General features: G+C 39.8%; 1 protein-coding gene across 3 annotated transcripts in view; it reads left to right on the top strand.

Moving 5' to 3' along the window:
* Positions 1-1,557: 1,557 nt before the first annotated feature.
* Positions 1,558-26,046, top strand: part of ripk1l (receptor (TNFRSF)-interacting serine-threonine kinase 1, like) — a 56,283-nt gene continuing 31,794 nt past the window's right edge. For 2 of the 3 annotated variants that reach the window (XM_060913978.1, XM_060913988.1), the window contains exons 1-3: positions 1,558-1,689; positions 12,800-13,021; positions 24,987-25,140. In XM_060913978.1, coding sequence (XP_060769961.1) covers positions 12,870-13,021; positions 24,987-25,140 — 306 coding nt within the window. In that variant the 5' untranslated portion in view covers positions 1,558-1,689; positions 12,800-12,869. The remainder of the gene's footprint in view (positions 1,690-12,799; positions 13,022-24,986; positions 25,141-26,046) is intronic. The other variant, XM_060913969.1, reaches the window with a different exon arrangement.

Raw genomic sequence — 26,046 nt, forward strand, 5'->3', positions numbered from 1 at the left:
GCAATAGGTCATTAACATGACTGGGTATAAAAAGAGCATCTTGGAGTGGCAGCGGCTCTCAGAAGTAAAGATGGGAAGAGGATCACCAATCCCCCGAATTCTGCACCGACAAATAGTGGAGCAATATCAGAAAGGAGTTCGACAGTGTAAAATTGCAAAGAGTTTGAACATATCATCATCTACAGTGCATAATATCATCAAAAGATTCAGAGAATCTGGAAGAATCTCTGTGCGTAAGGGTCAAGGCCGGAAAACCATACTGGGTGCCTGTGATCTTCGGGCCCTTAGATGGCACTGCATCACATACAGGCATGCTTCTGTATTGGAAATCACAAAATGGGCTCAGGAATATTTCCAGAGAACATTATCTGTGAACACAATTCACTGTGTCATCCGCCGTCGCCAGCTAAAACTCTATAGTTCAAAGAAGAAGCCGTATCTAAACATGATCCAGAAGCGCAGACGTCTTCTCTGGGCCAAGGCTCATTTAAAATGGACTGTGGCAAAGTGGAAAACTGTTCTGTGGTCAGACGAATCAAAATTTGAAGTTCTTTATGGAAATCAGGGACGCCGTGTCATTCGGACTAAAGAGGAGAAGGACGACCCGAGTTATCAGCGCTCAGTTCAGAAGCCTGCATCTCTGATGGTATGGGGTTGCATTAGTGCGTGTGGCATGGGCAGCTTACACATCTGGAAAGACACCATCAATGCTGAAAGGTATATCCAGGTTCTAGAGCAACATATGCTCCCATCCAGACGACGTCTCTTTCAGGGAAGACCTTGCATTTTCCAACATGACAATGCCAAACCACATACTGCATCAATTACAGCATCATGGCTGTGTAGAAGAAGGGTCCGGGTACTGAACTGGCCAGCCTGCAGTCCAGATCTTTCACCCATAGAAAACATCATAAAACGGAAGATATGACAAAAAAGACCTAAGACAGTTGAGCAACTAGAATCCTACATTAGACAAGAATGGGTTAACATTCCTATCCCTAAACTTGAGCAACTTGTCTCCTCAGTCCCCAGACGTTTACAGACTGTTGTAAAGAGAAAAGGGGATGTCTCACAGTGGGAAACATGGCCTTGTCCCAACTTTTTTGAGATGTCGTGTTGTCATGAAATTTAAAATCACCTAATGATACATTTTCTCAGTTTAAACATTTGATATGTCATCTATGTTCTATTCTGAATAAAATATGGAATTTTGAAACTTCCACATCATTGCATTCCGTTTTTATTTACAATTTGTACTTTGTCCCAACTTTTTTGGAATCGGGGTTGTATATGTCCTTGTGAGAACTTCATATAATCATATAACCCGTACACTTTAGAGATCTTGGTTCCAGCTGGATCATCACACAAACAGAAAATGAATGTGTTGTACAGTAAAATTCTTCAGGGACCACAGGAGCCTTTCGGTTTCCTTTTTTTTTTTTTTTGTCCCTTGAACACAACCTTCATCCTGTTTCATTCTTTCAGCCTCTGATTAAAGACTGAAACATTTCCTGATCTGGAGTGTGTGGAGCTGAAAGAGTGAAGTGCAGAATCTGAAGGTTGACATCCTGTGCTCTGGGGTTGATTATTTCAGCCTGGATGCTGTTACTTTCACTTGCCTTGCTGGTAAGTTTCTACAATCCGGAAACCGAGTCTACAGGAACTGAATGTAGGATCCAGTGCACGTCGGTGAGTCTAACTATTAAATACTGATCACTTTTACACTTATTATTGATCATTAATGATAGATTTGGTTCAGGATGGTGTGTGTGTGGGGGGGGGGGGGGGGGGAATGGGTGTTGGGGATAAACAGCTGTCTATAAGAGTAAGAAACATCTGGATGGATGTTCATAGGATTTTTTTTTTTTGGGGGGGTTGTACACATTATTAATCAATAATAATAATAATAATCATAATAATAATAATAATAATAGTAGTAGTAATAATAATAAACACCCTGGTGGGTCTGTGTGCTCAAATAAAATAAATAAAATAAATAAACGACCTCAAGACTTCTTTGTTTCAGCCAAATCTCTTCTTATAATTTTTTCCACATTAAAGTTTGTGTTTTTGTGAACTTAATCTTTCCCATGATGGAAACCACTCATGTCTGTCTCTTTCCTCTTTGACCTCGAGAATACTGCTTTCCACTTCCGCTTTGGACTCGGCACGCGCGCACATCCCGTGGGTGCGTCCCAAACCGATCCCTCTGCCCTAGATAGGGTTTCTCACCCACACTGTTTCATGCAGACTTGCCAACTTTTCAAAATTCTCATGGGGGAGAAAAGTGTCTGTGTCTGGTCGGAGTTTTATCGCCCCACTCCTGTGAAGGACGGCCCCATGAGGACAGTTGAGGGTTATACCTGTTAAAACTGTTAATATTATAGTCAGGCTGTCTGTTGTTGCCCAAATGAGGATGGGTTCCCTTTTGAGTCTGGTTCCTCTCGAGGTTTCTTCCTCATGTCGTCTGAGGGAGTTTTTCCTTGCCACCGTCGCCACAGGCTTGCTCATTGGGGATAGATTAGGGATAAAATTAGCTCATGTTTTAAGTCGTTCAAATTCTGTAAAGCTGCTTTGCGACAATGTTTATTGTTAAAAGCGCTGTACAAATAAACTTGATTGAAAAGTGCATGAAGGACATTTTCAATTGGACGAGGGTTGAAATGATAAAAACAGTGGATCCCAATTAATTGCAAACCATTTGAAATTTATCCAATTTTTGAATTGCTGATATTGTTCTAGGGCGGCACGGTGGTGTAGTGGTTAGCGCTGTCGCCTCACAGCAAGAAGGTCCGGGTTCGAGCCCTGTGAGCCGAACACAGCGAGGGCCTTTCTGTGCGGAGTTTGCATGTTCTCCCCGTGTCCGCGTGGGTTTCCTCCGGGTGCTCCGGTTTCCCCCACAGTCCAAAGACATGCAGGTTAGGTTAACTGGTGACTCTAAATTGAGCGTAGGTGTGAATGTGAGTGTGAATGGTTGTCTGTGTCTATGTGTCAGCCCTGTGATGGCCTGGCGACTTGTCCAGGGTGTACCCCGCCTTTCGCCCGTAGTCAGCTGGGATAGGCTCCAGCTTGCCTGCGACCCTGTAGAACAGGATAAAGCGGCTACAGATAATGAGATGAGATATTGTTCTATCCATTACTATAGGTTATGGGCTGGGTGCGATTTGCTGGGGGGGATCATCCCCCCCTCTGGTTTTTATCTCTGCTGAAAAAAAATCCTCGGGGACAACCCCGTCAATAAAACAAACAAACCAAAAAAAAAGTTGACATGACAGGCATGTTGTGACACAGTTTTCTATGGTCTACATTGCACTCACTTTCAAAATGACCCGAAGTGGCAGCTTTGATGTTCACGAACGTCCCCAGCAAATAGATAATAACAATATCCAGAGTGTGAACGTGGATTTAGCACCATGAATCACATCCTTACTGATGAGCGCAACAGAATGAATGTATCCACACTGAACAGCCTTCTTTTCCTCGCTGTCAATGGGCCAGACGTGCGTTCCTTCCCTGCTGAGAAATTCGCAGAAATGTGGATTAAAGAAGGGCGAAACGCGGCGGATAGCACACCGACGGGAAAGCAGAAAAGGCCACATGAACTGCGCCATCAGAGCAAACTGTTCATTTAGTATTCATGTATTTCAGTGATTTTCGAGTCACTGTCCATTTAATCCGGAGGGAGAGAAACATCACAGCAACGCGACAAGCAATGCGAACTTTGTTGTGTGTTAGTGTTCGTGTATTTAGTCAGAGAGATAGGAAGATGAATTTACTATCTCTGGTTTAGTGTTCGTTTTCATTTAATGTTATTCATTTGATATCATCGGATGTTATTGAGCTGTTAGCCTATTGTTACCTTAATTTTGTGACGTTTCATGATTAAAAAAAAAACATCCCCCCTTCTGGTTTTTTGACAAATCGCACCCTGGTTATGGGATTCATGTATCCGGCATGAGAGAGCTCAGAGTGAAAAATCTGAAATAATACTCTTTTATTTTATTCGCGGTCCAAATCCTGCGCTCTGATTGGCTGGCGAGCGGGTCCATACCCTACGATACGGACCTCTGGCGACTCGCTCGTTCACAACAAACGTAGCATTTTTTGTCAACATTTATCTTTTTTATAAGATTTATTTCAAAGATTATCAAAAATCTTATAAATCTTTGCCAGCATTTCTCAGGAGAACAGCATTAATTTTACAGCATGGATAGCGATAACGACAGTGTTCACAGCAAAAGCGAGTTTTACTACCCTGAGGAATAAGAAATAAAAGAAAACATTTCAGGAGAAAGCTAAAAACCTCTAACTGTTGCTAACGCCGAGCAAAAACATGGCTGAATCCTGAATGACTCAGTTTTGTATAAATAGGGGACTACATAGGCGGCAAAATGTAGTTTTATTTCCTGCCATGGAAGTGCACTTGTATACCGAGGAGGAAGCCATTTGCATTACAGCCGTGAATGAGGATTCAAAATGGCAGCTCGGCTCGGTTTTCCCTTTCGGGCGCTCTCGTTTTCTGTTAGAATTTGGTAAAGAAAAAAATAAATATATTATTTACCAGCTTAAGGTCGGTCCGTATGGTGAAATACCGTGACCTCGGCCTTGAATACTGACCTTGACCCAGAGGGCCTCGCTCAGTACTTTCAAGACCTCGGTCACGGTATTTCATGATACAGACCTCCCAGCTGCTAAATAACATATATGTCTTGAATTTTAATATAATAACAATGAAAGGGAAGTCTTAAATCAGATTTTTAGCTGAAAAATCTCATGCCTAAATATTGTATACATACAGTGGTGCTTGAAAGTTTGTGAACCCTTTAAAATGTTTTATATTTCTGCATAAATATGACCTAAAACATCATCAGATTTTCACACAAGTCCTAAAAGTAGATAAAGAGAACCCAGTTAAACAAATGAGACAAAAATATCATACTTGGTCATTTATTTATTGAGGAAAATTATCCAAAATTACATATCTGTGAGTGGCAAAAGTATATGAACCTCTAGGATTAGCAGTTAATTTGAAGGTGAAATTAGAGTCAGGTGTTTTCAATCAATGGGATGACAATCAGGTGTGAGTGGGCACCCTGTTTTATTTAAAGAACAGGGATCTATCAATGTCTGATCTTCACAACACATGTTTGTGGAAGTGTATCATGGCACGAACAAAGGAGATTTCTGAGGAGCTCAGAAAAAGCGTTGTTGATGCTCATCAGGCTGGAAAAGGTTACAAAACCATCTCTAAAGAGTTTGGACTCCACCAATCCACAGTCAGACAGATTGTGTACAAATGGAGGAAATTCAAGACCATTGTTACCCTCCCCAGGAGTGGTCGACCAACAAAGATCACTCCAAGAGCAAGGCGTGTAATGGTCGACGAGGTCACAAAGGACCCCAGGGTAACTTCTAAGCAACTGAAGGCCTCTCTCACACTGGCTAATGTTAATGTTCATGAGTCCACCATCAGGAGAACACTGAACAACAATGGTGTGCATAGCAGGGTTGTAAGGAGAAAGCCACTGCTCTCCAAAAAGAACATTGCTGCTCGTCTGCAGTTTGCTAAAGATCACGTGGAGAAGCCAGAATGCTATTGGAAAAATGTTTTGTGGATGGATGAGACCAAAATAGAACTTTTTGGTTTAAATGAGAATTGTGATGTTTGGAGAAAGGAAAACACTGCATTCCAGCATAAGAACCTTATCCCATCTGTGAAACATGATCATGGTTTGGACCTGTTTTGCTGCATCTGGGCCAGGACGGCTTGCCATCATTGATGGAACAATGAATTCTGAATTATACCAGCGAATTCTAAAGGAAAATGTCAGGACATCTGTCCATGAGCTGAATCTCAAGAGAAGGTGGGTCATGCAGCAAGACAACGACCCTAAGCACACAAGTCATTCTACCAAAGAATGGTTCATCTCATCTCATCATCTCTAGCCGCTTTATCCTTCTACAGGGTCGCAGGCAAGCCGGAGCCTATCCCAGCTGACTACGGGCGAAAGGCGGGGTACACCCTGGACAAGTCGCCAGGTCATCACAGGGCTGACACATAGACACAGACAACCATTCACACTCACACCTACGGTCAATTTAGAGTCACCAGTTAACCTAACCTGCATGTCTTTGGACTGTGGGGGAAACCAGAGCACCCGGAGGAAACCCACGCGGACACGGGGAGAACATGCAAACTCCACACAGAAAGGCCCTCACCGGCCACGGGGCTCGAACCCGGACCTTCTTGCTGTGAGGCGACAGCGCTAACCACTACACCACCGTGCCGCCCAGAGAACTATAATATCATATATAAATTAAATTTTAATAAGCTTTGACCAAAATAGCAACAATTGAATTAAATAAATACTGCACTGTCTTAGTACGACTAAAATGCAGCTCTCTCACTAAACACTTTCTAACAGAATTTTTAAAAAGCACGAGAAATCCTATCAAAATCCTATCGGAATGCAGCAAAGGAATTTGCTCACTTGCAAACTTGGAAAGTTTTCAAACAAAATTTAAAAATGGCACTATAAATACTACCATACTATCAAAATATACTCCACAAAGAAATTCACTCGAATGCAAAATTTTAGTCCGACCGAAATACACTCGCTAGTAATCTTTCACTTAAAACCTCAGAACTCGATCAAAATCAATCACTTTCCAGATAATTCACTTATAAACTTTCAAACATAAATTCAAAATAGCACTAAGACACTCCCACACTATTCAAATACACTCACCAAACACATTCTCTGTCGTGCAACATTTCACTAAACACTTTAGAAGTTGTACAGTTTGTTTCTGAAATGCTACGGAAGACTAGTTTAATTTCACACTCAATGATGTCCATTATATTCTGATTTAAGGTATCTTTACCTTAAAATGTGTAACTGGCTGGTCGAACATTTGCTTATCCATGGAAATTCATTCTCCCAGGCAACCTGGGATTTGCGTTCATGTTTTTGCCGTGTGGTATTGGGTTTAGCGGCCATGATGAATGACTGCTTGTAAAAAATGTCGGACAGCCTGGGTGAATCCTACATTACGGAAGTGACTGTCGTTCTGTTCGTCGATTGGTTAAAAATCAGTTGGCGTCAGCAGTGTTTCTCATACGATTCTGATTGGACATAATCGGGAGTATTTTTAACTTGGCGGTAGGGATTTCCCAAAACCGGGAGATTATCCAGTTTTTAACAAATACGATCAGGAGACGGAGGCTAAAATCGGGAGCCTCCCTCCGAAATCGGGATGGTTCGCAAGTATGTTGATGTCACAGCTCAATTTACCAAATAAATAAACCGCATGTAAATATTTACTGCACGTTTCATGGGTGACATTTACACGTGGTTTTGTTTTTGACTTTCCACATGTTAGGTTTCACATCTGGGTTTTTTTTTTTTTTTTGCTTGTTTTTTTTATGATTTTTCTCGATTTTTAATTTAAACTGTTTTCACATGTGACTCTTCACATCAGTTGCTCATTTTTAGTGGTTAGCACTGTCGCCTCACAGCAGGAAGGTTCTGGGTTCGAGCCCAGCAGCTGACGAGGGCTTTTCTATGTGGTGTCTGCGTGGGTTTCCTCTGGGTGCTCCAGTTTTCCCCCACAGTCATGCAGACATGCAGGTTAGGTTAACATGGGGCACCGAACCCCCAACTGCTCCCCAGGTGCTGTAGTGTGGCTGCCCACTGCTCTGTGTGTGTGTGTGTGTGTTCACTGCTTCAGATGGGTGAAATGCAGAGGACGAATTTCACCGTGCTTTGAGTGTGCATGTGACACACTGCGTCTTCTTCTCAAATGATTCATTTGTTTTTTATATGTGACTCGTTTCACATGATTCATTTATTTTTTTACATGTGATTCTTTTGACACAGTTCATTCTTCACATGTGATTCTTTTTCCCTGCGATGACCTGGCGACTTGTCCAGGGTGTACCCCGCCTTTCGCCCGTAGTCAGCTGGGATAGGCTCCAGCTTGCCTGCGATCCTGTAGAACAGGATAAAGTGGCTACAGATAATGGATGGATGGATGTTTTCCGTCCTGCCGATAAACACATCGATTAACACAGACACGGCACACGCTTTAGTTGACGGTGTGTCTGAATCTTCGCTTCATATATATTTTTTATTTTCAACTAGCCAGCCGGGCTGGCTAGTGACAGGAATTACCCACCAAATGACAAATTAAGTCGCCTCGGGCGACCGGACCACCGCGAATTTCGAGCCCTGGATTATTTTCACATGATTCGTTTGCTCTTCACATGTGATTTTTTTTTTTTTTACGTGATCCTTTGAGCACAATTTATTCATCACATGTTATTCTTTTCACATGATTTGTGTTATATGTGATTCTTTTTACACTATTCATTTGTTTTTACATGTGATTCATTTCGCATGAGTCATATTACATGCAGTTCTTTTAACACGATTCGTTTAGTTTCACACGTGACACTTCACATCATTTGTTTGTTTTTACACGTGATTCTTTTAACACGATTCATTTTTCACATGATTCTTTTTACATAATTCATTTGTTTTTTATATGTCACTCGTTTCGCATGATTCATTTATTTTTTTACATGTGATTCTTTTAACACAATTCGTTCTTTACACGTGATTCTTTTCACATGATTCGTTTTGTATGATTTCATTGTTTTTACATGTGATTCATTTCAGGAGTCATATTAAATGTGATTCTTTTAACGCAATTCATTTAGTTTCACGTGACACTTCACATCATTTGTTTGTTTTTACATCCGATTCATTTAACACTTCATTTTTCACATGATTATTTTTACATGATTAATTTGTTTTCTATATGTGACTTGTTTCACATGATTCATTGATTTATACATGTGATTCTTTTACCACAATTCATGCTTCACATGTGATTCTTTTCACATGATTCATTTTATATGACTCATTCTTTTTTCACGTGATTCATTACACATGATTTGTTTTCACATGTGATTCATTTCACATGAGTCATTTTACATGTTATTCTTTTAACACAATCCATTCTTCATGTGATTCTTTTCACATGGTTCATTTGTTTTTTATATGTGATTTGTTTCACGTGATTTGTTTTTACATGTGATTGTTTTAACACGGTTAATTTAGTTTCACATGTGACACTTCACATTACTTGTTTATTTTTACATGCAATTCTTTTTAACACAATTCATTTTTCACATGTGATTCTTTTCACATGATTCATTCGGGTTTACATGTGATTAATTTCACATGATTCATTTTTGCATGTGATTATTTTCACACAATTTGTTTTCACGTGATTTTATTTTACACAATTCATTTTTCATCTGATTCTTTTTATATAATTCATTTGTTTTTTATATGTGACTCGTTTCGCATGATTCATTTATTTTTTACGTGATTCTTTTAACACAATTCGTTCTTTACACGTGATTCTTTTCACATGATTAGTTTTATATGATTTCATTGTTTTTACATGTGATTAATTTCAGGAGTCATATTAAATGTGATTCTTTTAACGCAATTCATTTAGTTTCACATGTGACACTTCACATCATTTGTTTGTTTTTACATGCGATTCATTTAACACTTCATTTTTCACGTGATTATTTTTACATGATTAATTTGTTTTCTATATGTGACTTGTTTCACATGATTCATTGATTTATACATGTGATTATTTTACCACAATTCATACTTCACATGTGATTCTTTTCACATGATTCATTTTATATGACTCATTCTTTTTTCACGTGATTCATTTCGCATGATTTGTTTTCACATGTGATTCATTTCACATGAGTTATTTTACATGTTATTCTTTTAACACAATCCATTCTTCATGTGATTCTTTTCACATGGTTCATGTTTTTTATATGTGATTCGTTTCACATGATTCGTTTTTACATGTGATTGTTTTAACAGTTAATTTAGTTTCACATGTGACACTTCACATTACTTGTTTATTTTTACATGCAATTCTTTTTAACACAATTCATTTTTCACATGTGATTCTTTTCACATGATTCATTCGGGTTTACATGTGATTAATTTCACATGATTCATTTTTGCATGTGATTATTTTCACACAATTTATTTGTTTTCATGTGATTTATTTCACACAATTCATTTTTCATCTGATTCTTTTAACACGAGTCTTTTGTTTGCATATGTGATCCTTTTCACATGATTCATTGTTTTTATGTGACTCATTTCACATGATTCATTGATTTATACTTGTGATTATTTTACCACAATTCATACTTCACATGTGATTCTTTTCACGATTCGTTTTATGTGATTCATTCTGTTTTCCCGTGATTCTTTTCGCACATTTCATTTGCTTTTACATGTGATTAATTTCACATGAGTCATTTTACGTTATTCTTTTAACACAATTCATTCTTCACATGTGAGTCTTTTCACATGATTCATTCTTTTTTCGCATGTGATTCTTTTCACATGTTTCATTTGTTTTTTTATATGTGATTCGTTTCACGTGATTCGTTTTTACATGTGATTGTTTTAACACGGTAAATTTAGTTTCACATGTGGCACTTCACATTACTTGTTTATTTTTACATGCAATTCTTTTTAACACAATTCATTTTTCACATGTGATTCTTTTCACATGATTCATTCGGGTTTACATGTGATTAATTTCACATGATTCATTTTTACATGTGATTTATTTCACACAATTCATTTTTCATCTGATTCTTTTAACACGAGTCTTTTGTTTGCATATGTGATCCTTTTCACATGAGGCATTTATTTTTACGTGTGATTCTTTTCACATGATTCATTGTTTTTATGTGACTCATTTCACATGATTCATTGATTTATACTTGTGATTCTTTTACCACAATTCATACTTCACATGTGATTCTTTTCATGATTCGTTTTATGTGATTCATTCTGTTTTCTCGTGATTCTTTTCGCACATTTCATTTGCTTTTACATCTGATTCATTTCACATGAGTCATTTTACATTATTCTTTTAACACAATTCATTCTTCACATGTGAGTCTTTTTGCATGATTCTTTTTTCGCATGTGATTCTTTTCACATGGTTCATTTGGTTTTTTTATATGTGACTTGTTTCACATGATTCATTTGTTTTTACATGTGATTCTTTTCACATGATTTGTTTTTACATGTCATTGTTTTAACACGATTAGTTTCACAGGTGACAATTCACATTATTTGCTTATTTTTACATGTGGTTCTATTAACACAATTTATTTTTTCACATGTGATTCCTTTTGCATGATTCATTTGTTTTCACATGTGATCCTTTCCACGTGATTCATTTGCGTTTACATGTGATTCGTTTCACATGATTTATTTTCACATGTGATTCATTTCACATGAGTCATTTTACATGCTATTCTTTTAACACAATCCATTCTCCACGTGATTCTTTTCACATGGTTCATTTGTTTTTTATATGTGATTCGTTTCACATGATTCATTTTTACATGTGATTATTTTAACACGGTTAATTTAGTTTCACATGTGGCACTTCACATTACTTGTTTATTTTTACATGCAATTCTTTTAACACAATTCATTTTTCACATGTGATTCTTTTCACATGATTCATTTTGGGTTTGCATGTGATTCGTTTCACATGATTCGTTTTCACATGTGATTATTTTCACACAATTTATTTGTTTTCACATGTGATTCGTTTCGCATAATTCATTTTACATAGGATTCTTTTAACACGAGTCTCTTGTTTTCACACATGATTCTTTTAGACCTTAGTCCTTTATTTTCATGTGATTTTTCACAATTTATATCCATGTATGTTCTTTTTCCTCACGTGACTCGTTTAATTTCACACGTGATTCTTTTTCACATCATTCATTTATTCTCACATGATTCTTTCAATATGATTTGTTTACTTTCACATTATTATTATTATTATTTATTTATTTATTTATTTTTTACGAGTTGTTTATTCTCAGGTGATTTTTTTTAAATAATTCATTTATTTTCCCGGGCAGTTTTTTCCACACCATTCGTGTATTTTCACACGATGATTTTTCACATTAGTTTTACTCGAATTCACTTGTACGGTGTAAGCGTGACCCGTCCGTATCCCTGTCCTCAGCGCTGATCACTGGTTATAGACACTGTTATAGTTTATTTTTAGAGAGGAATTTCACAAGTGTGTGATGAATAAAGTTGTGCTTTCTTTCTTTCTTTCTTTCTTTCTTTCTTTCTTTCTTTCTTTCTTTCTTTCTTTCTTCATAGGAGATAAAAATAAATAAAAACTAGACAGGGACACTCTAACGAGTGCAAACCCCGCCTTTTCCCTATTAAAATACATTGGGCGAAAATTTCGAAGTTCTGCCATGACCTTGACCTTTGACCTCCAAAATTTAATGGTTTCCTTCCTGGGTGATTGGCAACACATGTACAAAATTTGGTCCAAATCGATCCATTGGTTCTTGAGATGTCTTGCAGACACACAGACAGACAGACAGACAGACAGATACACACACACACAGACTGACGCAGGTGAAAATAATAACCCCTCCGACTACTGTCGGCGGGGTTAAAAACAAGGTGAAAAGACAATGAGGGGATTGAGTTTTGTCTCAGATGTCATGCCTTTGTAGACATATCTATATTTTATGCTATTGTGTTATAGACATGACAAAGGTAAATAAATAAATAAATCACATGATTAAAGTTAAACCTCATATGGTTTCTTCCTCTCTGAATACCAAATGGCTCCCAGTCGTGGACTGTTATAATATGTAGGTGTTCTTATTTTATCCCCTGTGTAGTGCACCTGCAGACCACAGGGAGCAGGGAGCCATTTGGGATTTGACCCAGGTCCCACTAGTCAGTGAAACCATGGCATTAAACTTGGACATCATGAAGTCCTCAGACCTCATCAAGAGGCAGCGCCTGGATTATGGCGGGTTCGGGGAGGTGTTTCTGTGCTACCACAAAACGCTGGGACATGTGGTACAGAAGACTGTGTACACAGGACCACCTCGTAATGAGTGAGTATCTGCATTACACAAGACGAGATTAGACCACACAAGACCATGCTGAAAAGAAAAGAAAATGACAAGACGAGACCAGGGGTGGCACGGTGGTGTAGTGGTTAGCGCTGTCGCCTCACAGCAAGAAGGTCCGGGTTCGAGCCCCGTGGCCGGCGAGGGCCTTTCTGTGCGGAGTTTGCATGTTCTCCCCGTGTCCGCGTGGGTTTCCTCCGGGTGCTCCGGTTTCCCCCACAGTCCAAAGACATGCAGGTTAGGTTAACTGGTGACTCTAAATTGAGCGTAGGTGTGAATGTGAGTGTGAATGGTTGTCTGTGTCTATGTGTCAGCCCTGTGATGACCTGGCGACTTGTCCAGGGTGTACCCCGCCTTTCGCCCGTAGTCAGCTGGGATAGGCTCCAGCTTGCCTGCGACCCTGTAGAACAGGATAAAGCGGCTAGAGATAATGAGATGAGATGAAGACGAGACCAAATCAGTCGTCACCAGACCAAACAAGAAACATGACAAAAAAAAAAGAGACCAGATATCACGACACAGGACAAAATCAGGCAAGACCAGACTAGACAAGACAAGAACAAACCAAAAATGACAAATTAAAAAAAGTCAAGACAAGAAATGACCAAATCGGGCGAGACCGGACAAGACTAAACCAGACAAGAAACGATCAGACAAGACAGAATCAGACACATCCAGACGAGGTCAGTCAAGATCAGACAGGATCAGACATAAAAAGTCCAGAAATGACAAAGCCAGGGAAGATACAAGGCCAGTTTGTCATGACTTACAGCCGTTACACATACAGGGTGAATTATTAGCTCCTCCGGCCGACATGTGATGAGTTTATGCCATCATGTGTTGTCCGTCGTCCACATTTCATGAAAATCACATCTTCTCTTTCAGTTCTTCACTGATTTTTATTCTTTTTGGCAGGAAGGTAGGTCTGCCTGGGGTGCATATAGATAGCTTTGACCCAAATTTGCATAAGATATGGAGTAATTAATCAATCCCTAATGAGCAGTTTCCACACAAATCGCTTCTTCTCCTTCAATTCTTCTGGCATGAAGGTAGGGGGACCTAGTCTGGTTAACACCAGACCATATCACAAGTGAAATATGGTCTGGAATCCGCCTATTGAATTTCTCGTAGGGGAGGTGTGGTTTATGATTGTCAACGGCCGTTTATTGGACGTTGCGAATGTCTATCATTTGGCGTATACGTAGCCCATGGCCAATCATGGCAGTTGTACCCGGTGACGTAGTTAGAGCGACGAAGAAGACGAAGAGGCGAAAAAGAGAAGGAAAGAGAAAGAGAAGGCAAAACAAAAATAGGAAAACAATGGCAACGAACGATTACTGCCGTTTGTGTAAGACAAAGCTTGATCGAAAGTTTGGTTCGTATCGCTCGCCGCCATGTTAAATGTGATCCGTAAACAGTCCCAAATAAACTACAAGCTTCCGTTTGTCGAGTAGTACGCGTCACCGTCTTTCCACCCCTCCCCACTCTCTGATTGGCTCCCTAACTCAGGCGAGCCTTTAGACCATAGTTTCCATGCTGTCTTTTCAGATCGGAACGATTGTGCAAAGCAGCATGGGATTTCCCAGGCTAAGGGGGACCTAGGGTGCATATAAATTCTACCCAGATTTGCTTAATGACAATTATTAATGAAGTTATAGACTAATTAAACCTTAATGAGTGAGCAGTTCAACAAAAATCGCTTTTTCTCAGTCAATTCCTTGCCATTTTGGATTCTTTCTGCTAAATAGGTCGGTATTCCTAGGGTGGATATCGCGTCTATATATAGCTTGTATATAGTGTATATAGCTTGCAACATTTATTGCGCATTAATGCGTCCTACTTTACATCGTTCCTTCTGGGCCAGAGTGAGCTACGCCGCCATTGATGGTCTCGTTGTTATGATTTTTACACATGGAAATACAACCCCAATTCCAAAAAAGTTGGGATGCTGTGTAAAACATAACTAAAAACAGAATGTGAAGATTTGCAAATTATGGAAACCCTGTATTTCATTGAAAATAGTACAAAGATGAGATATCAAATGTTGAAACTGAGAAATTTTATTATTTTTTGAAAAATGTATGCTCATTTTGAATTTGACGTCAGCAACACGTTTAAAAAAAGTTGGGACGGGGCAACAAAAGACTGAAAAAATTGTGCAATTTGGTGAATTGGCAACAGGTCTGTAAATGACTGGGTATAAAAAGAGCATCCCAGAGAGGTGGAGTCTCTCAGAAGTAAAGATGGGGAGGAGTTCACCGCTCTGTGAAAGACTGAATGGGTGAACAGCGCAACAGTTTACGAATAACGTTCCTCAATGTAAAATTGCAGAGAATTTCACATCATCTATGGTGTATAATATCATTAAAAGATTCAGAGAATCTGGAGAAATCTCTGTATGCAAGAGACAAGGCTGAAAACTGACATTGGGTGCCTGTGATCTTCAGGCCCTCAGGAGACACTGCATTAAAAGCAGACACGTGTCTGTAGTGGAAATCACTGTATGGGCTCAGGAACACTTCAGAAAACCATCGTGTGTGAAAACAGTTCATTACTGCATCCACAAATGCAAGTTAAAACCAGATATAAACAATATCCAGAAACACCGCCACCTTCTCTGGGCCCGAGCTCTTTTACGATGGACTGAGGCGAAGTGGAAAACTATCCCGAGGTCTGACGAATCAAAAATAGAAATTCTTTTTAGAAATCATGGACACCACGTCCTCCAGGCTAAAGAGGAGAGGGACCATCCGGCTTGTTATCAGTGCACAGTTCAAAAGCCAGCATCTGTGATGGTATGAGGGTGCATTAGTGCACATGACATGGGTAGCTTGTACATCTGAGAAGGCATCATTAATGCTGAATGATATAAACACGTTTCAGAGCAATATGCTGCCATCCAGACACAATCTTTTTCAGGGAAGGCCTTCCTTCTTTCAGCAAAACAATGCCGAACTGCTTTCTGCACATATTAAAACTGCATGGCTCTGTAGTAAAAGAGTCCAGGTGCTAAACTGGCCTGCCTGCAGTCCAGACCTGTCTCCCATTTAAAAGATTTGGTGCATTATGAAGCTCAAAGTACAACAAAGGAGACCCCGAACTGTTGAGCAACTGAAACTGTATATCAGGCAAGAATGGGACAACATTTCTCTTTCAAAACTATGGAAATTGGTCTCCTCAGTTCCCAAACATTTACAGAGTGTTGTTAAAAGTAGAGGTGATACAACACAGTGGTAAACATGCCCCTGTCCCAACTTCTCTGAAATGTGTTGCTGACATCAAATTCAAAATGAGCATATAATTTTCAAAAATAATAAAATTTCTCAGTTTCAACATTTGATATGTTGTCTTTGTACCATTTTCAATGAAATATACTGTAGGGTTTCCATGATTTGCAAATTATCACATTTTGTTCTTATTTACAGTGTACACAGCGTCCTAACCTTTTTGGAATTGGGGTTGTATATATTTTTGAAGGACTATCCCATAAATGAACACTTTTACATCAAAGGCCATGTTTGTTTGTTTGTTTGTTTGTTTTTTGCATCAGGTTTGATTTTCTATTATTTCATCCACGAAAGGAACGTATTCAACCAATCAGGGCGGAAGCTGTGTAAATATCATCACGCTGTTCCAGGCTTGGCAGAGTCTCTCATTCAGTTTGTGTCTCAAACTCCAGCGCTGTTTGACAAGAGCAACAAAAATGATAACGACTTTCAAGACAATGTCTGGGCGAAAAGAAAAACTAGGAGAGGAGCTCGGTAATGAAAATGGTGGCTGTACAGTCCATAGTCTGTACTTTGTGATGTACTGAAGCTTGTTGTCAGTCTCAGCAACTCCTGAACCAAGCAGTGAACGTTGTCACCATGTTCTCACCTGCTTCTCAGGATAGGATGTACCCAAAATTGTGCATTTATTTGCGTCACGCTGTATATGTATAGACCTTAAAGCTAGACGGCCTTTCGATTTCATAAAATCGGTGAAATTGAGTTCCCTCTGAAATGTGGTCATTGTGATATATGTTTATTTCTGTAACATCTCACAAAATATCAGGCCATTCTGTGGCTGGGAAGTTATTTAATTTCAGGGGATTAAAGCAAATAATGTGCATGAAATTGCTCACTTTGTGCAGTCAGGCAGACAGAGGAAGTCCGTGTGTGTGCGCATGCGCAGGTTTACCTTTGACCGTGCACTGACAGTTCCATCATTCTGTCGCTAAACGAACAGCTGATCACACCGAGGTGCTCGCTGAGTGCCGATATTTATTAGTTTGGTCCTGCGTTTCCTTTCCTTCGTATATAACATAACGTCTTTTCTTCTCGCTTTCTTTCCGTTACTGTAGTCGGTCTTTCACGTTTCATTCGCGCACTCACGTCCTCCATTTTTCCTGTTTCAGATTTGTATTCCACAATACCTTGGGTGAACGGGGAAAGCCCACCACGTGATGCATGACGTAGCATCTTGTATTGGGTCATGGTGAAGCAGGAAAAAATAGCAGAGAATTTAGGGCCATGTGGCCTTAAATTCATTAATTGTTCTATTTAAAAAAACAAATAAAATTGGAAGTCTGTGATTCGAATTCAGTAGCTTTCGGTCACTAAATAAAAATAATTGGGTGTCAGGGAAAATTCTTTTTATGACCTACACTTGAAAAATCTGAAAGGCAGTCAAGCTTTAAGTAACAAAATCAGATAAGACCCGATCAGAAATAACAAAACCAGAAAAGACAAACTCATACCAGACCACAGAAGAAAACAGAAGACAAGACCAGATCAAATCAGACTTGACCTAAAAAGATCATACAAGACCAGGCTAGTCAAGGCAAGACCAAATTAGACAAGATGATACAAATAAACCAGATCAGACATCGGCCCACCTGATCTAGGAATAATAACATTTCAGGTTCTACATCACACAAGACCAAACTAGAAGGGCAGTCAGGAGAGTGCATACCTCCGCCAAGTCACCTGTTCAGATTTGCATAAAAATCTAACCAATTATTCCTCGGCCTATGGCCCACCTTTCCACCAAATTTTATCAAAATCCATTCACTACTTTTGGAGTTACGTTGGGAATAGAAAAAAAAAAGTCTTGGATCCGCATACATATCTGGATTTGAATCGAAATTTAGTCAGTTGTTTCTTGGCCCATGGCCCACCTTTCCTCCAAATTTCACCAAAATCCATTCACTACTTTTGGAATTACATTGGAAATAGACAAAAAAAAAATCCTGGATCCGCATACATATTTGGATCCTGAATCCACATACATATCTGTTTTTATTTATTTATTTATTTACTTCGCCGATTAAACAGCAGGGAATCCTCAACAGAGCAATAAGCTCCAATATCCGAGGTCCCACAAAATTATAAAAAATTTAAATAGTACAATAAATAAATAAATCAACAATAAATAATACATATTAGAAAAAGAAAAAACAACAGCCTAGACGTACGGTATACAGACTAATAGCAGCACAAACTGGTGCCGAGAGTGGAGATTGGCCGACATGTATGACATTTTACACACACAGATTTAAAAGTCTGTGGTCTATCAATATCAAAATAAAGCCTAGTTAAATTACTATAATATAAAAAAAGGTCCTTTTGAAACTGTGAAAGTGATTGATTCAAATTCTTTAAATGCGGGGGTAAAATATTCCAGATTCTAGGACCCCGAATATAAAAACTGGTCTGAAGTGTTACAGTATTAGCCTTGGGTACATTTAACATAGTTTCCCTAGACAAATCTAATTGCGTAGTAAACCTTCTAGGTACACTAATAGAAATATTATGGTCTGTTGACATAGATTTAAAAAGATAAACAAGATCCAGGTACTCATGCCAGTAACAAAAAGGAAGGAGTCCTAGCTTTAACAATCTGTCCTTGTCGTTAACATCTGATCTAAACGGAAGAGATAGAATATACTTAGTTGCACATCTCTGGATTCTCTCAACTGAGCAGAGCAGGATAACTAATTGTGGAGCCCAGACCTAAGAGCAGTACGTCAAACAGCTTCTGACCAGAGAGATGTAAAGTGACTTCCGCACCTTGATATCTCTAACCTCAAAAGTTCTAACAAAGCCCAACATTTTACTCACTTTAGCTAAAACCAGTTGGACATGAGAGTTCCATTTGACATGGCGTAACTGTAACACCAAGGTCTTTCTGTGACTCAGTCATTTTGACAGGCGCATATTTCAGTTGGTATGTGGTCAGCAGAGGCTTGAAGCTTCTCGTGAACGACAGAAGCCCACACTTAGACAGATTAAGGTCCATCCTCCAGAGATCACACCAACTGCATATGCTGTCAAGATCGTTTTGCAGGCATGCACTGTCCTCAGAGGTGTTAATTGCGCAATAACACTTAGTGTCGTCGGCGTATAATGCAATAGACGATGACGTGACTACGCAGGGTGAATCGACAAACACGAGGAACAACAAGGGCCCAAGTATAGAGCCCTGTGGCACTCCAGAGAGTACTGGAAGTGGCTCTGACATTTTACCCAAGACTATCACTCTCTGATAGCAGTCAGAGGGGTAATCCTTGAACCAGTCCAAAAGTTTACCCGTAATACCAAACCGCCGCAGCTTCATGAGCAGTAGGTGGTGATCTACTTTATCAAAAGCCTTGGCGAAGTCTAGGTATACTGCGTCAGGTTGAATTCTGGTGTCAAGAAGTTGACCTATCTCATGGAGAACCTTTAATAGCTGATTAGTAGTAGATAACCCCTTCAAAAAACCATACTAAAGTTTGTACAGCTGGGCGGCAATGCGGTCGATGATTTTGTTGTAAACACGCCGTTCCATTACTTTTGAAGCCACCGGCAGTAGTGAAATAGGCCTATAGTTTGTCACTTCCTTAGTGGCCCCGCGCTTGTGAATAGGGATGATATTTGCCAGTTTCCATGAGGATGGGACTTTTCCCAAGCTGAGACATTTGTTGAACAAGGAGCATAAAGAGTCACAGATATAAAGTGCAGGGCCCCTTAACAGCCTGGCCGGAATCTTATCAGGGCCAGTTGCTTTATTCACGTCCAATGAAAGTAAAACGTCTCGCACATCTCATAGGGGAGAAGGAGATGGTACTAAGTTCACTGGCATTAGTTTTACTATCCGATGATAAAGGTGGAAACTGTCGTAGATACTCATCACTCGAAAGGGGGTTTTTAAATACCGAATAAAAGTAATTATTCAGTAGTGCAGCGATGTCGGTAGGATTATCAGCTGTTGTAGTAGTACCATCTTGTGTCCATGTCATTTTATTAGGGACACTTAAAAGGCTGGAAACATGTTTGAAAGCTGACCAGAACTTCTTAGGACTGGATTTGAGCAAATTTGGCAAGGACTCGTAAAACTCTTTTCGTTTTTTTGGAAATAAGAGTTTTACATTCACGCCGGATATTGCGAAAGTTTTCCTGCAGGCTAAGGCTAAGCTTAGCCTTAGCCTTGCGTCTGGCGGCCTCTTTTTACTTGAAAAAGTACTTGACATCACTGTCAATCCAATTACTTCTCTCAAAAGATTTTAAAGGGATATGAGTAGCCGCAGCGCCAAGAAAAGTATCGCTCCATTGTTCCCAGTCTGAATCGATGTTTTCATTTGTTATATCTGAGGGAGAAAGGTCTACGTGTGACAAGGTTTCGGCCAGACCGTCCCAATCGGCCCATGTGGTCACTAAAAAGACCTATTGATTGTGGTGGTACGCACGACACGTTAGTGACAGCCTCAGGGGAGTTGGTGAACACAAGGTCAAGAATATTATTCGGTCTGGTCGGGTACATATTCATTTGCTCTAAATAAAAATCCATAGTCACTTCTCTAAACTCAGTTGACCCAGAGGAAGCATCCTTCGCAGGAAGAAGCTCAGAATTCCAAGTAAGGTTCGGGAAGTTAAAATCACCGGTATTTAGTGTTCTGTCATAGCTGGAAATAGTTTCTAGGAATGAAATAAACAAATTAACCATTCGTCGAGATTCCAGCTCTGAGACCGGTAACAAATACACAGTTGGCTCCTTTTCAAGTTGATAAGTTCCACTTCAATAGCAATAATCTCCAAGCGATCACCCCAGCTTCCCATATTTAAAGTTGTAAAACGAATATCACTGCGTAAAGCTGTCAACACGCCACCACCACGCTTGTCAACAGGGCGGTCTGTACAAATAATGTTATAGCCATACGGGAGGATTTCAGAACTAAACGTGTTCTCATGCAGCCAGGTTTCAGTGACTGCTATGAAATCAAAATTCTCTGCGTACACAAGATCTTGGAAGGAAGCCAGATTGCTCACTATGGCGCCACCAGATTCGTTTTGACTTGCAATGCTTTGGGCATTAAACGAGAGGCATTTAAGACAACTAGACTTACTTTCATTCATTCATTCATTATCTCTAGCCGCTTTATCCTTCTACAGGGTCGCAGGCAAGCTGGAGCCTATCCCAGCTGACTACGGGCGAAAGGCGGGGTACACCCTGGACAAGTCGCCAGGTCATCACAGGGCTGACACATAGACACAGACAACCATTCACACTCACATTCACACCTACGGTCAATTTAGAGTCACCAGTTAACCTAACCTGCATGTCTTTGGACTGTGGGGGAAACCGGAGCACCCGGAGGAAACCCACGCGGACACGGGGAGAACATGCAAACTCCGCACAGAAAGGCCCTCGCCGGCCCCGGGGCTCGAACCCAGGACCTTCTTGCTGTGAGGCGACAGCGCTAACCACTACACCACCGTGCCGCCAACTAGACTTACTTAAACTACGAAATTTGGGCTTAGAATTAACTGTTGAGCCAGACAAGTGAGTTGAAATTGGACCTGGATTAACTTCAACAGTTCCAGTAGTCATAAGGAGTTCTTTTCGTGCTCAAGCAAAACATGCCCGATGCTAGGTCATATTTACCAGACCAGCGGCGCAATGCCTCCAAACCATCCTTTGCTTGTTGTCCCGCAAAGAAATCAGCATTCGGTCTAATGCTGAAATAGTTGTCGTGCTTCTTGGATGAAAATTGCTGCCAGGAATAGAGATTGACAGCAAGCACGAGCAAAATGGTCGGAGATAGAAAAATAGCGCCCGCCATTTCCTCATCAAACTCCAAACTCTGATGCGGCTGATTCCCCCACAGTCCAAAGACTCAATTCAATCTGGAGTTGAATCAAGATCTAGTCAATTGTTTCTTGGCCCCTGGACCAACTTTCCTCCAGATTTCATCAAAGTCTGTTCACTACTTTTTGAGTTACGTTGGGAATAGACAAAAAACTCCTGGATCCACATACATCTTTGGATCCTGGATCCACATACGGTACATATCTGGATTTGAATCAAAATCTAGCCAATTGTTTCTTGGCCCACAGCCCACCTTTCCTCCAAATTTCACCAAAATCTATTCACTACTTTTGGAGTTACATTGGGAACAAACAAGTGGTGGTGAAAATACAACCTCCTACAACAAAGTTGGCGGAGGTTGTAAAACAAAACAAGACAAGACCACATAAGGTAAGACCAGACAAGACAAGGCCAGACTACAGACTACACAAGACCAGATCAGAAAAGACCAGACAAGACACAACAAACTGAAATAAGACATGACCAGCCTAAATAGGACCAGACCAGCCAAGACAAAAACCAAGACAATTCAAGAGAAGACATATCTTTAAATGTGATTTTTTTAAAGGTTTCTTCGTCATGTCGTCTCAGGGACAATAGGGATCTGTATCTCCACCTGGATTTGTATAAAGCTGCATTGTGACGATGATTAAAAGCGCAATAGAAATAACATGAAGGAAAAGATTTGGGGGAGGGGGAAGCGGTCATCATGATATCCGTCTCAAAGGCACAAATCATAAAGTAATTCTTTGGTCGTGAGTTCACATCTCAGATCAAATGATGTGCGATGGTTGGTATAGCAACCAAATATTGTGGCAAAGTGAGTACTTAAACAAGGTACTGAATTGATAGAGGTCGCAGACACCATGAACAATGGCTCCTTTCAGTCAGCAGCTTTTAAAGTGTTTCACTTCTCTTTTTGAATCTGCAAGGCAGTTTTGTTAGCTTCTGTGGTTTTTCCCATGTTCCTCAAACAACCACTAGAGTACAATGCATGTGGAAAGGAAAATGTGGCTTGGGGAACCAAAAGTGTCGTAATACTCCAGTCTGTACATGTGCTGCTCCAAACTGTAGCTGTGTTTGTGCGGGCGCTGTTTATTTTTATTTTTTTATTAATTAATTAACGAATTATTATTTTTCCATTCAAAATTCAAATTCAAAAACGTTGTTAAATCAACAGTTTTAATCATGTTTGATTTTTAATCTTATTCAATTCATTGTGCTACCACTCTCGGCCATTAACTCATACTGATATCCAACCCCAAATCAGAAAAAGTTGGGACGGTATGTTGAAATTGAAATCAAAACTGAAAACAATGGTTGTAAATAATCTTTGACTTGTATTGTACTCAAAACAATGCAACAGCACATTATTTGTTTGACCTCATGATTTTTTTTCAAAGTACACACTTTCAGTTTTGATTCTTGCAACACATTTAAAAAAAAATTGTTGCAGTAAAGCATTTACCACTTTATAACGTTCCCATTCCTTCCCACAACACTGAAAAGATGTTTAGGGACTGAAGACACCAAGTGATGAAGTGTTTCAGGTGGGTTTTTTTTTGTCCCATTCTTCCTGCAAACAGGGCTTAAGGTGTCCAACAGTACGGGGTCGTCACTGTCATATTGTTCATTTCTAAATTCTCCACACATTATCTACTGGGGACAGAGGGGACACACCCTCTTCTTCCACAGCCACGCCTTTGTAACGTGTATAGAATGTGGTTTTGTTGAAATTTCCCTTGAAAAGGCGTCGTCTTGAAGGCAGCATATGTTGCTCCAAAATCTCTGCATTAATGCTCCATCACAGAAGTGTAAGTTACCTTTACCAACGGCATTGACACAACCCTATACCATGACACACCCTGGCTTTTGGACTTGTTTCTGGTAACAGTCTGGATGTCTTTGGTCTGGAGCACACGGCGTCCATTTCTTCCAAAAAAGACCTGGAAGACTGATTCATCTGACCACAATACACGTTTCCACTGTGTGATGGTCCATCCCAGATGCCTCCGAGCCCAGAGAAGTCAACGGCGCTTCTGGAAACAGTTAACATTGTGCACAGTAAAGTTTTAACTGGCGTTTGTGGATGTAACTCTGTATTGTAGCTTGATAAAGGTTTACCAAAATAATCCTGAGCCCATCGAATGATGGTTCTTGATGCAGTGAGCGATCAGAGATCACAGGGGTTCAGATTAGGCTTGAGCCCTTTGCCCTTTACGCACTGAAATTCCTCCAGAGTCCTTAAATCGTTTAATGATATTACGCACCGTAGAGCGTGAAATATCCAAATCCCTTCCTGTCTTTCTTTGAGGAGCATTGTTTTTAAACACTTCAATAATTTTCTCATGCACTTGTGGACAAACTGGAGATCCTCCGCCCATCTTTGCTCCTCAAAGACGAGGCCTTTCCTGGATACTGATTTTGTACCAAATCGTGATTATAATCACCTGTTGTCATCACTTGTTTCAAATCACATCATTACTTAATTGTTATACCTCATTACTAGCCCTAAATTGCCCCATCCCAACAACTTCTTTTTTTTTGGGATGTGTTGCAGGTCTGAAATGTACAAATGGATGTATGTTAACAGATGAAATGAAGTTGAACTAAAATAAACATGAAATATCTTGGGTTCATTCTGTCTGCAATGAAATACAAGTCAACGTAAATTTAGAAATCACTGCTTTCTTTCATCATTTGCATTTTCCATACCGTCCCAACTTTTTCCGATTTGGGGTTGTTGTAATAAAAATAATAATATGCGACTACTACTACTAATAATAATAATGACAATGCTGTAGGCTTTATATAAGTGGCGTGTGTTTTGTTGTGCATGCAGGCAGAAGACGTCTCTGCTGGAGGAAGGCAGTCTGATGAGCAAGTTGAAACACGAGCGCGTGGTTAAGCTCCTGGGGGTCATACTGGAGGACAGAGACTACTCGCTGGTCATGGAGCTCATTCCTAAAGGCAACCTACTTGCCATGCTGAAGAAAGTGAGAAGACCAAATTCATTAATCTCTAAACACCTGATGTTTCCAGTGCTGATGTTTCCACTCTGCTTTACACACAGCAACTAGGAATAATAGTAGGAGTAATAACCAGAGGGGAACTGAGAGATGAAAGTGTACATAATGTATTGAAACTTTTCTTCATTAAAAAGTGAGTATTCAGGCAAAGAATGTATTCCAGGGTCAGTAAAAAAAAAACGTCGCCACTTTTAAATGGAGTCAAGTATTCAAATGTTTTTAAATGATGAAATTAAAGCTAGACTGCCTTTCAGATTTTTCAAGTGTAGGCCATAAAAAGAATTTTCCCCGACACCCAGTTATTTTTGTTTAGTGGACCGAAAGCTCATAAATTCGAATCACAGACTTCCAATTTCATTCGTTTTTTTTAAATAGAATAATTAATGAATTTAAGGCCATGTGGCCCTAAATTCTCTGCTATTTTTTCCTGCTTCACCATGACCCAATACAAGATACGTACTACGTCATGCATCATGTGGTGTGCTTTCTCTATTCACGCAAGGCAAATTTGAAACAGGAGAGAAAAATGGAGGATGTGAGTGTGTGAATGAAACGTGAAAGACCGACTGCAGTAACGGAAAGAAAGCTAGAAGAAATATATGTTATTTACCAGCTGGGAGGTCCGTATCGTGACCGAGGTCTTGAAAGTATTGACCAAGGCCTTCTGGGGTTTTTTTTCTTTACCAAATTCTAACAGAAAACGAGAGCGCTCGAAAGGGAAAACCGAGCCGAACCGCCATTTTGAATCCTCATTCACGGCTGTAATGCAAATGGCTTCCTCCTCGGTATACAAGTGCACTTCCATGGCAGGAAAAAAACTACATTTTGCCGCCTATGTAGTGCCCTATTTATACAAAATTGAGTCATTCAGGA

Source organism: Neoarius graeffei, chromosome 1, assembly GCF_027579695.1.
Source record: "Neoarius graeffei isolate fNeoGra1 chromosome 1, fNeoGra1.pri, whole genome shotgun sequence".
NCBI lineage: Eukaryota > Metazoa > Chordata > Actinopteri > Siluriformes > Ariidae > Neoarius > Neoarius graeffei.